Below are 12470 nucleotides of genomic sequence, written 5' to 3' on the forward strand. Positions count from 1 at the left end.
GATTTATTATAGCTGCTTTAATATAAAATATATATATTGCAGCAAGTTTAGGGTTGCCATTAGTCTTTTGAAATGAATTTAAATGCAGTAATTTTGATAGGTATGTAAAATATTAGGCTTATCAGTTATGTGAAGTAAATGAGATTAAAAGCAGTTTTTGTGCTTTCTAATGTTTATTTTTTATTCAATCTTTTAATTCATTTGACAAATAGAACAACATCATCTGCCAAATCCTAATTACAATAAGAGCAAGAGCAAACAGAAAGCACAACTCCCCCCAAAGCGCCAGACCTATACTAAAACTTTGAGGTTTTATGATGTTTTTGCTGGCATCAGCCTGTTTTTAGTACAGTATGATGACATCAGCCTGCTATAGCACCATTGTAACGTCATAGAGCATCATATAAAAAAAAATTTTAAAGTGTGTTGTACAACTCTCTCAATACCCTTTCATGTGATATATTACTTCATACTGTTTCTTGACATTTTTTTTCCAATGTCAGCTTTGACCTTGGGCCCTAACAATGTAGGTCAAGGTCAAATGCTTAGCCAACCTAAGTAATCATGTCCCCCAAGGCTTTGTAGTTTGAAGATAATTCATTAAAGTTTTATTGATTTTTACATTTGGTTGGAACTTAACATTGACCCATTTTACCAAAATTAAGTCATCTCGAGCTGATATTATTTACGATTACACATAATTTCAAGACTATTAATATTATCATTATGCTAAACTGCTAACAAACAGACACACAAACAAACAGAACCAATTACATGTTTTCTTTCTTCGAGGGAAGAATAAAGGATTTCTATTCCATTCAACTTAACATTCCTAACAATCTTTTACATGGTATTTTTGTATACTAGAACCAGGTTTTTAGCTTATATTATTGTTTTTATTCTTGAAGGGTTAAAAAAGAACAAAAACAAAAAAAAGTTATATTCTGAGTCTTAAGATGATGGCTCTCAAATCGCTGTCACGTGCAGCTTGGTCTTCATCTAGTACAGTCTGTAACCCTGGGTCTCTACAACTAGAAACCCGTGTAAATACACAAGACAAACATTCCTGCTAATAGCCTGCTGTTAAAATAAATACTGTTGAGCTGGCCTCTCGCCTATGTAACAGATATACCCTTTTCACCGCCCGGTTGCATTCATTGTCTGGCTCAGCGGGGGTTCATATTTCGAAACCTTGGCAGTGCAGTGGCATGTGAAAAATGTCCCAAACGCCAGGAGGACAGGGGGAATACAGAACAATAGGACATGCTAATGTTTAGCGTTTGGTCCTCTATTATCATGCTAACATGGTCCATGAATGTCAGGCTTTGGTTTCAAGGGCGGTATCACTAGAACTGATGTTATTTGGCGAAATTAGTGCCGACAGCATTACGGAACAGAAGAGGACCAAGTAAATTCTTATATGGTCAAATTTACTGTTAAAATAAAAAAGTTTAAAGAAAATAACAAGTCTATAAAATTGACTGACGATGTTTAAACTAACACACAAGGCTTGCTTTACCTGTATCACGTTCCAAAGTTCAGTCAAACTGAATTAAGTGTGGCGTTAAGTCAGAGCTGACTCTTCAGGTGGCTGCTCACTTTTTCTTGATGCTAGCGGCTCAATGCTACATCAGTTGCCACTTGTTTATCATATCTACATTTCTTCAGTCAGTTGTCAACTTACATTTTCAGATGTGTGAGAATCTGGTCTTAAGAAAAACAGTCAAAAATCTGAAGAAACAGAAATGGTTTATTTATTTATAAACCATTTCTGTTTCTTCAGATTTGTTTTCAAACTGTCCTTTATTAGTTACAGACTGTATATAACCACCATGACATTAACATTTGGTTTGTGAAGGATTGATATTTGTATTGTGGTCAATGCCATGTGGGGTTTTTGGAGGCAGAAGTGATAATATTTGGATGGAGGGTGTATTGCTAAAAGCTAGCTAGCTTGGTTAGCAATATGTATCCATAAACTGAATGGAGCCTCACACAGACACAGAAAGACAATTAGTGCTAAAACTTACATACAAAATACTAGAATTCAACTCAGCAAATCATTAGTAACCAGATAAATAAACCCAAAAAGGTTGAGTAATCCAGTTTTGTTGGTTGAAATAGCATAGTTAATAACTTTAAGCCTTAATGAAATTCAAATTGATCCTTTATAAGAACATCAGCATAAAAGATTATATTAGCAATATAGACAAATAGTTTTTCATGCCCGGCTGTCAACAGGTTTATTTCTGCTGTAAAGTTGGACTTTTTTCCAGAGTCTGTGGGGATTGACTCACTTTTAGACCCACTCCCAAGGGACTCCTTGAGGAAATGCAGTTTTTGGCACCAGCTCACTTGGCTTAATTTTTCAGCCACAGATGTTTATCAGACAGTATTGCACACGACCACAAAGCTAAATCACCGGAGGACCTTTGAACAACTGTCTGACAGCCAGCAAAGAACATGCCAAATGTGGTTCACTGTAAATAGAGAAAAGCTTTTTGTCATGTGATAATAGTTCCTTCAACAAATCACTCACAGTTGGGTTCTTTTGCCTCAATAGAGGCTAACAGCCATAAAAATGCCAGAGAAATATACTGTGGTGAGGCAATCACACAGTTCACATGAGGTGTAAGAGTGTGTCATTCACTGTCCCCCATAGGCCGGCGATAATCCCGTTGGCGTTTTATGATCGCCTAAGTGCGTCAGACTGTTTCCATTCCAAACGGATCCTCCAGCCACCTTGTTTCTGTACTCTTACTCCACATATCCAGAGCTCTTTGCGTCCTGGAAAGAGACAGTCGATCATTGGCTGTTGACCAGAGGCAGGGGGAGTGTCACTGAGTGTGAGTCTGCTGAATACTCATATTCAGCAGAGGCAGTTGGATAGGATCCTGTCCACATCTATTTGCTGTGATTACAATTTACACTGTGAGGTCTTGACTGTGAAGTTTGGACGGGGTAAATGTCACACACCCTGATCTGGAAGCTATTGAAATAAATGTATTTTTCAATGAAATTATACATACATACATACATACATACATGTTTTCTGACATTTAATCATTTATTCATGGAAGCAGCAAGGTAAACAGCCAGAATCGTATCAAACTACTTGCCTGGGTGATGAAATTGTTTAGAAACTGAAATTTTAATTCATGAGACCATAAGTAAGCAGGGTGATTGGATCACAGCAAAGTAAATGTAAAGCAAAGGGATGTATCGTGTAAAACATGACCAAACTATGCAGGTTAAAGGTTTAGCATTGATCATAAGAAGAACAAATAATCAAAATTTTTATTTAAATTCAAGTGGAAGCTAAGGTTTGATTGTAATCTAGTGTTACTAGTATCACTCCTACTTGCTTGTCCACTATTTCTGCTGCATTGATTGTTAAAACAACTCTTATTTTAGCAGATGATCTCTGCTAAACACCTCTGGGTTTCAGTAAGGATGTTTCCATAAGCCTATTTGAATCACACGCTTCTTGTGAAACTCACAAGTTTTAAACTTAAACCAGTAAAAATGTGGAACATTGTCTCAGTGTGTGCTATGTAGAACAAAGCATGCAATGCTGTGTGATCCAAGCAGACTTAACCACCCTGCCTATATGCAAGTAAACTCAAACTCAAAAACTGTGTAATTGTGACCTCTAGTGGCTCTACATCATAGCATAGGCTGCTTTGAACACTTGAAATGTGCATCAGTATGTTTTGCTACACTTAAAATTCCAAATAGTTTAGAAATTTATTTGCAATCTAAATTTCTAAACATCTCCAAGCTTAATTTGACCAACCAGCTGCTCTTTGTAGGCACCTGTAGCATCATCATGCAGGTGTAACACAGTCCCTGATCAATAACCTGAAGAAAACTGAAACTGCAGAGTTTTAAATCTTCAGTTTCCTCCAAGTCTGGTTGCGGTGGGATAAATTCATCCATGAGAAATCAATATATAAAAACTTTCAGCAAAGAGGTCGTCAACACACATTTTGAACTCTACAATTCGTCTGGATGGTATTTTCCTCTCAGCTTCATATTAAATTATAAAAAGTCACTAAACAAAGGACATTAATTATTTTCCTCTGTCTGGTTAAGTCTTACTGTTCAGCAGCATAATTCAGTTAAAATCTGTAACATGAAGTACTACTTCCAGGTAATAAACGAAATAAAACAAAAAAAACCATTTACTACAACTGCGATTAATATCATTTGGTCACAGACACACACACTGACTGAAGTCACCTTTTACAGGGCTTAATTTGCTCCGTCAGTTATGGGAATTAATTTCAAACAATGTCTAAAATTCAGTCAGAGTGAATAAACATTACACTTCTTCCTCTTTCAGTCGCTCCCTTAGTGGACACCACAGTAGATCACCATCCAGTCTCACCCCGTCCCTACTATCCTCCTCTGTCACACCAACCCTCTGCATGTCCTTTGTGTGTGACATATACTTACTAACTTCGTAAGTCTCACTTAAAACCCTGAACAAGCAAATTTTCTTTCAGTGCAATTTTCCAGAATCAAATAATGGAAACTTTGGTTGGTTTCAACCAACCAATACTCCTACTTGTGCTTTTTATCCAGTTTTTATCCAAAAATATTATTAATTGTCTGTATCTTTGGTATTTGGTAAGATTGCATCCAAAGAAACAGAACATCTCTTGTTGAACTACATTTTGTGAAGGATATGATCTGAAAACTTAACAGTATTATATTCTAAAACCTCCAAAACTGTAAACAAAAAACATCCATAGACCTTTTATTTAGAATTGCATTTACATCTACATTTTATTTTTCATATTTCACACATGATTACAGGCTATAATTCTACCAAGTTGGAAAAGCCATATTCTACCTGATGCTCTTTGTAGGCAACGCCTTCACACTGCAGCATCGGGAAATGCTGCTCTGAGGAGATCTTTTAGTGAGTTTAAAATCCAAAAAGGCGTGATTGGACATCAGTGAGGAAAGAGGTTAAGAAAAACACTTTGAGTAGTAATAAATATCAGAAAAATGTAAACCAAGCAAAAGGAGAATTTACACAGCAGCAACTAAACTTCATGATGGTACAAAAACACAGGAGAGATGCAAAAATGGAAACTTCTCCTTGCAAGTGTTCTCTGGTGTACAGTTAAACCTACAAAAGAAACAAAAGTCAAAGGAGCTTGCAAAGTCCATCTGCATCTTAAGGATAAAGGACACTCTTTCGAGGATGCCAATGTTCACATTTTGGACAGAGAGGACAGATGGTTTGAAAGAGGAGTGAAAGAAGCCATCTATGTCCACTGTGAGCGACTATCTTTGAACAGAGGCGGGGGTTTACGACACCAACTCTCTGCCATCTATAATCCAGTTTTGAGATCCTTCCCAGACGCCTTAACGCCCACTCACATCCTGGACCATCTGACCTCAGGAATTTGCATGATAAGGTGGGGCCAGGTTTCACAATGAACACACCCGAAACTCTGGCTGATTGGGACCCACGCCCAGTTTCCCACCTTGGCTCAGGCGATTAGAGGATCATCAGGGGGTCCTTTTGTCCCTCTGTGGGGGGTCACTCCCACTAGGTTTATATCTGGGACTCTCCACCATTTGACCTTAGAACTGAAGAAGCTTCTCGGATGAGAGGTGAAACGTCTTCAAGCAACTTAAAGAAGTCCAGACGCTTTTCTTTGCAAGCTCCTTTGACTACGATGACCTGGATGACTGAGAACCTTCACAGACAAAAGAAACAAAAGTAACCTGGAAGCACCTGTCATGGTGACAAATGTGCAAGTGTAAGGATTTATGTGAGTGTAACAAGGCCCAAGTTGTAATGGAGTATGGAGAGAAAGTTGCCTCAGAAGGGTTACAAATGGGTACAGACGAATCTGCAAGCATGAACTAAGACTTATAAATGTGTGCAGTAATTTGTGTGTAACTTTTGAGGACTCACAAGCACGCACTTCAACAAATGTGTACTTCCAAATCTGAATAAATACTGATTATTTACACAATTTATTAAGTTCAGCTTCACGAATTGTGTCAGTTGTGTTTTGGCAGCAAAATAGGGACCAACACAGTATTAGGCAGGTGGTCGTAATGTTGTACCTGGTGTATGATTTAAATATAGAACAATGGTTTGTATCATAAAAACATAAAATACGTCTCAGTTACAAACAATGTAAATAAGTGTTTTTGACAGTACAGTACAAGTGACCCAGAAACTCAATGGAAAAAGTCTTTGTCCTGGAATTTTAAAAACAGCTTTCACCATATAAGCATATTTGATATTTGACTGCATTGTACAGAACCGTTTTTGCTATAATATGCATTTTAAAACATTAGTTTACTTATATATAATTCATTGTAAAACAATTTTAACTCATCAGAAGAATTATTTTGAAGTGACACAATCTTCCATTCACTTTAATCAGATTAATTTGATCTTGTCTAATAAATTTCTGCCCTTATTGACAGGCTACCAACTTTGATGTTCACTGCTCAAAAATATTAAAGGACAGCATCAAACTATGAGTGGCAGTAGAAGAAGTCTATGAGTAGAGACCCTGGACACTCATATTAAACCCCTTAAGATTGTGTTCTCTCCGTGCATGTCCTACTGGGAGGAGGCCCTGGGGTAGATTATGAAGAGTCTCCACTATAGCAGAATACAACATTACCCAAGAGGGGAAAACTTGTAGTGATGGATTACTGTTTCAACGGGGATGGAAAGCACAGTCAGAATAACCAATGTGTATTCTGCTATTAAATTAGAGCTCAGCAATTATTAATGGATAACCTGGATATTAGTAGGATACTTTTAAATGGTTTGAAATGCTATGCACTGAAACTACAGCAACATAGTTTTATTATTACTGAAAGAAAAATGTTTAAAAAGCAGTGTGAGAAGTAGTTTCATTTTATTCCATTAAACACTCAACTTTTGTGAAACTTCATGTGTGCTGTAACATCTGTGTTCTCTTCAGTAGTAGTTAAAACTCTACTAACAATATAAACATATTTCATGCTGTCACCTGGTGCCCATACATAGCTATAACACGTATACAACCAATCTCAGTGTATCATCTACAAACTACCAAGACAAAATCATTTCACATGCTTCATTTTTAATTCCTTAAGATTTAGTATGAAACTCTGAGGATAGTCTTTACTTCAGTGCCCTGTTTTGAAAAGCAGAAGGGTATATCTCACACAGTTACATCAAAATTGTGGGAATGTGCAAGTGTGTATATACACTGCTCAAAAAATTAAATTCCCTTTACCATTATTTAATTTCATCCTAGCTAAAAAAAAATTACATATGATCTGATCTCAGTTACTTTATAATGTTTTTCAGTTGTGGATACGTTGCATCAACTTCAGGATCTTTAAGAATCTGGAGAAACTGATCGGAGGTCTCTTCACCTTTACTCATCAGAAGATCTATCAGGTTGGTAACAGTTTGTTCTGGGTTAGAGGAGTGCTTCAGATTTCCATATTGTCTGGGAGAGAGGATTCCTTTGGCATGCACACACTGCAGAATAAAGACATCCCCCATCAGGCAGTTAATGAGTTCCACCTTGTGCTCCTTGATCTTTCTCACAGCAGGACCCTGAAAAAGATGACAGTGTATTGTTGATTAGTCTGAAGTAAATGTATTTTTTTTCTAGGCATTTGTATAAATTCTTGATTTTTTTTTTCTTTTTTTCACTGGTGCCATGTATTCCTCTTTTATCCATGCCAAACTACATTATTAATTACATTTAAAGGAAAATATTTTTCCAGCAAAATACTGAAAGACTGAAAAGTCCAGGTGAGGAGGCTTAATTCACAAAACTTCAGTCCAGAAAAAACAAATTCACCTGTGTGATTAACTGTTTTCACTATTTTTATTATGGAAATGTTATTTATAAAATTTATAAAAAACTCTATATATTCACTTGCTGAATACAGAAGGTGTTCCACCATGTTGTTGTGTTAAATCAAAAGTCAAAACAGTCCTCTCCCAGGAGATTTTAGAGCATGCTTCCACCTGCTGACAAGCTTTATGGAAATGACAATTTCATTTTTCAGCAGGACTTGGCACCTGACCACAGTGCCACAACTCCTATTAAATGACTTGCCAACCGTGATACTATTGTGCTCGACTGGCCAGCCAACTCGCCACACCTGCACCTCATCTTTGGGATAACACCAAACGGAAGTTGAGAAACACCCAAATCAACAGAGAACTGCGAAGGTCACTACCAGGCTTTGGGAACACTCAGCTGAGCTAAATGTCACCCTGCACTGAGCCACTTATTTTGAAGCAGCTCCAACCATGTACCGAGTGGATAAATGCACTCTTTTGTAACAAATCCTTTTTTGACTGACTTTAGACAATATTCTAATCATTTGAGATGCTCTAATTTGTGATTCTTAATGAGCTTTGACCTAAAATTATCACAAAAAGCTTGAAATGTTTCACTTTACATGTTATATCGGTCGAATTTACCTTTTAGAATGAAATGACAAAAATGAACATTCAAATTTTTATATGTTTACAATGATACACTGAGGAGGGCAAATCAGTCTTCTCAGGAAGAATAAACCATGCCCTATAACCATGCCAGTACCGTGGCACATTTAGGAGAAAGAGCTGCATAAGGTAACAAATTCTAAAAACAAAAAATACACTTTGACCTCACAAGTGATTGTGTGCCAGATCATTGGCCAACTAAGAAAATATTACAATTGTTCATTTGAGGTAAGACCTACTATGTGCAATATTTACTAAGACTGTAGGATATCCGTTTTTTCCCCCTGTTTGTGTAGGAAGCATAACTTTAACTTCAACTGACTTATCCCAAAACCATCAATACCATCTTGTGTCAGTGAACACCTCTATGTGTGTTCTTGCCAGTAACACTATTCTTGTACTGTACCTCAGGAGGTGGCTGTGTGTCCTCTACCATACCTGAGAAAAACCATCAGGAATTACTTACTTTCCAAAAGTCTTTTTTTAATCTTGCATAATTTGATTTATGAATTACAGACTAACAAAAAGCAACAACAATAATTACACATTTAAGGTCAAAATATTACCTGTGTTTTCTTGTGGTGCATTCACACTCACTGAGAAATTTATACACTCATCAACATGGACACCTGATATTTTATCAGCACATATAACACCGCCGCCACTTGCAGTGAGATCTGCTTGGGGTTTAATATTTCCTGTAAGAAGCAGAAAAAATAAGAAGAAAAAATTAATTTCCAGCTTGTTGTAATAAAATATATATAAAAAGACTCAAACTGAAAACAAACTTGAAATATGTTTGAAAATAGCTACTGACTCAACTGAAATACAGCAAAATAGCTGTTTCACTGCTTGTATAATAATGAACTACTACCAAACCAAATTAACTTCAAATTCACTCAAATCGTTTTTTATTCCCTATCCTGATGCTTGGTTTGAGCTTCAGCAGCTTGTCTTGAACATGTCTACTTGCCTTAATGCACTGAGATGCTGCCATGTGACTGGCTGAGTAGATGTTTGTATTGACAAGCAGTTGAAAAGGTGTACCTAATATAAAGTGTTAATGAGTGCATTTAATGGTTTCCCTTATATGATTCCACATAGAAAAAAATATAAAAAACCTCTTACCAGACAAACTGCTGTCTGCCGGCTGGCTTACTGTTTGAATGTTAATTGAAATGTTTTTTGCAGTTGTGTTTGTAATTTCTCTGCAGGACACAACACTGCTACCGTCAGCAAACATGCTTGGAGTGGATGAACCTGGAACTATAAAATAGACATATATATGAATAATGTAATCTCAGCTTTCCTTTGGTGGTAATCTCACAGGCCGAGGCTCATTTTCGGCCCAGACCACACGGGACTTTCACACACCTTCAGCTTCAGTGACGAAAAACTGCTTCAGTTGTGGGAAGTGTCCTTGGTGCTTCCTCAGAGTGTCAATAAAGTTCTGACAGGTATCTTCTCCTTTTTGAATGATTATTTCCAAAAGTTCTCTCATCTGCTCTGAACCACTGCTTTGCTTTATTACCTTTTTATATTCATTCACGGATAGGATATCCCCGCAGTGCGCCAGGATGTACTCAGGGTCACTCGAAAGCCATACGCACAGTCTGTTGAGCTGTGAGTTTAGTTTGTCCGTGGCCTGAAATAGTGCAGACATACTTTGTGGAATTCAACGTTTTTCTTGAGCATGACACAGACTTTAACGCAGTTCGTGTGAGAGACTCAGACTTGTTTGTCCGGATGTGGGTCTGCGTGCATCATACATAGTGAGCTTTTTTTTTTTTTTTTTTTTTTTTTAGCGGTGTTACTATTTCCGAACTTTGAACGGTTTTATCTTTGGCGTAAAATGAAAACTATTCAAACGGAATCGAAAGTGTTTTACTGGGTTAGCGTAATATCAAGGGTCACGTGCTCTGCCCGATTAGGTACTAAATGAATAAACTCAAAACCTCACAAGTAAAGATTCTGGTACCATGCTGGGAAGAAGCTTCTTCTGCTATAATGGTGCCTTTAAGGACTTCTCTTAAAATATGTGCCACATATGGAATAGATTACATGGCAATAGATTGCGTAATTTTCTGTGCGTAAAGGACCAAGCCGTTTACGCCTCTGTACATGCAAACTATTTACAGAGCCTTTACAGAGTAGTGTTGCGGGAATTGCCATCTTGTGTGTGACTGGGTGCAGTAAGGAGTGTATGTGTGTGTGAGCATGCGCGTGAAGGAAACGCGGGGAGCGAAAGAGGAGAAAAAGAGAGAGAGTGTGTCATGGGTAGAGAGGGCGACCGGGAGCAGCACTCTAACGGGCTACAGGCTATGCAGTGTGTTTTCGAAGTGTGCAGTACTGTTATTAAAGCCTCATCTCTTCAGTGCCTCGGCTGATTTCTGTCTGTCTCACTACTCCACAAAAGTGAAGGGAGTTAACCCCGAAGGAGGATAAACTTCGGCCCTGGAGGAAGCATCTCCCCTCGCGTCTCCCGACCACGGTCAGGGGACTGACGGCGAGGAATGGTTACAGTAGTATGTATAGGCTAAAATAAAACCGATGTTTCTTAATGCATATCAAGTCGAAATAATATAACTGGTAGAATTACATGGACTGCATTACATGGCAAATACGTGCTGCTTACCTTTGTTGACAGAAATTCAGTCATGACTTGACTCTAAAGCGAGCGATTAAAGTTTAGCAGGAAAAGGAAGGGCCAGGGCTTCTTGTGGTTGTCGTTCTGTGAAATAAAAAAAGTTTCGTTACTTCCTGATTCTGTTGACGTGGCATGCAAACACATCGACAGGCATGCGAACTACAACAGTATAATACTGGTAACACACAGGCAGCATACTCACATGCCCAGTTAGGATCCCAGCTGGCCCATCTTTAGTTTTCCCCATTGTAAATAAGATGTGAGACAGTTTAGGTTCAGACTACTTTATGAAATCAAACTGAACACAACTTAGAAATCTTGAGAAAATAAACAGCCTGCTTCATCAGAATGGCCTTGTTGATGATGTGACCACATGCTGTTTTTGGAGTTTAAAAAATGTCATAAATGTGCTTAACTCCGGCTGAGCATACTCAGAACTGACTGAGCTGACTGATCAGCTGCTCAGAGTGAGGCTGGGTTTGTTAAGGTGCTTTCTGAAAGTCCAGTTTTATTCTAATTTTACATTTTGCAAAATAATCCAAGAATCAGATTGTGCTGTGTTTGGCTATTGATTGATTTATTGCGTAGTGTTAATTACTCGTTTTTGTTGTTTTGAGGTTTCTCTTCTTTTAAGGTGAAATTAGAATCAGCAGACTAACTGGTGGGTTACAACTGTGGTCAAGGTCTCTGTTGCTCAGACTGGTATCGAATCCTATCAGAGCTCAGCTGCTTATGTGAATTATGAAATGTACCAATCACGCTGCCTCTTTCTAACTCCCTGTTTCATAAATGTAGATTCTACCTTATGTCAGGTACATGGCGGGTTACAAAGGTGAGCTTCATGAGTCTGATCCCTTCTCTCGGTGTGCATTGTTGCTCCTTGTTGCAAATATGTGCAGTGTTGAGCCACCTTCTCTTTCTTTATATGTTGCTAAGAAAATGGGAAGTAGGTGCAGCAAGCATTTTTCTGCCTTCTGTTCTGTCCTCCTGCAAGATGACACTGCTTCAATAGTGTTGAGGTCCATGTAGGTGATATTAAGGTGTTTTATAGTTGTAGATACTCACTGTTGTACCTCTCTCCTCTCCGTATAAGTTGGCACTTTGAACTAAAACAAACATCACAACATAAAACTTGTTGGACTAATTTTCAGAATAGTTCTTGTGTAAAATTGCATACCTCAGCCTTTTCTCAAGAATGGCTCCTTCCACTGCAACCATTTCTGATGAGGTTTTAGTGAAAAGCAGATAGAACAACTGAAAGGACAGATGCATCTCAGGACCTTATTTTTATCTTGATTCCTAGTTTAGCAGCCTAAAACA

At 37.8% G+C, this 12470-nt stretch overlaps 1 protein-coding gene across 2 annotated transcripts; it reads right to left on the reverse strand.

Annotated features, from left to right (window-relative positions):
* Positions 1-4749: 4749 nt before the first annotated feature.
* LOC101472163 (uncharacterized) lies at positions 4750-11310 on the reverse strand. Of its 2 annotated transcripts, none has more exons than XM_076875292.1 (6): positions 11139-11310; positions 9878-10148; positions 9632-9769; positions 9070-9201; positions 8910-8932; positions 4750-7597 (listed from the first exon to the last, which is right to left on the reverse strand). In XM_076875292.1, the coding sequence occupies exons 1-6, from the start codon at positions 11160-11162 to the stop codon at positions 7322-7324; spliced, it is 864 nt and encodes a 287-aa protein (XP_076731407.1). In that variant the 5' UTR covers positions 11163-11310; the 3' UTR covers positions 4750-7321. The 2 variants fall into 2 exon arrangements, with proteins under 2 accessions (XP_076731407.1, XP_004559227.1); XM_004559170.2 differs by having other exon boundaries at positions 8910-8941.
* Between the last annotated feature and the right edge of the window lie 1160 nt (positions 11311-12470).

The sequence above is a fragment of the Maylandia zebra genome, linkage group LG16 (assembly GCF_041146795.1).
Source record: "Maylandia zebra isolate NMK-2024a linkage group LG16, Mzebra_GT3a, whole genome shotgun sequence".
Taxonomy (NCBI): Eukaryota; Metazoa; Chordata; class Actinopteri; order Cichliformes; family Cichlidae; genus Maylandia; species Maylandia zebra.

What these genes read in the sequence shown, in the direction of transcription:
- LOC101472163 (XM_004559170.2), bottom strand. Translation starts at nt 11,162, where the DNA reads ATGACTGAATTTCTGTCAACAAAG. An exon ending in TTTCGTCACTGAAGCTGAAG is followed by an intron (nt 9,770 to 9,877) that starts GTGTGTGAAAGT and finishes TCTATTTTATAG; the next exon opens with TTCCAGGTTCATCCACTCCA. An exon ending in ACACACAGCCACCTCCTGAG is followed by an intron (nt 7,598 to 8,909) that starts GTACAGTACAAG and finishes CATCTTTTTCAG; the next exon opens with GGTCCTGCTGTGAGAAAGAT.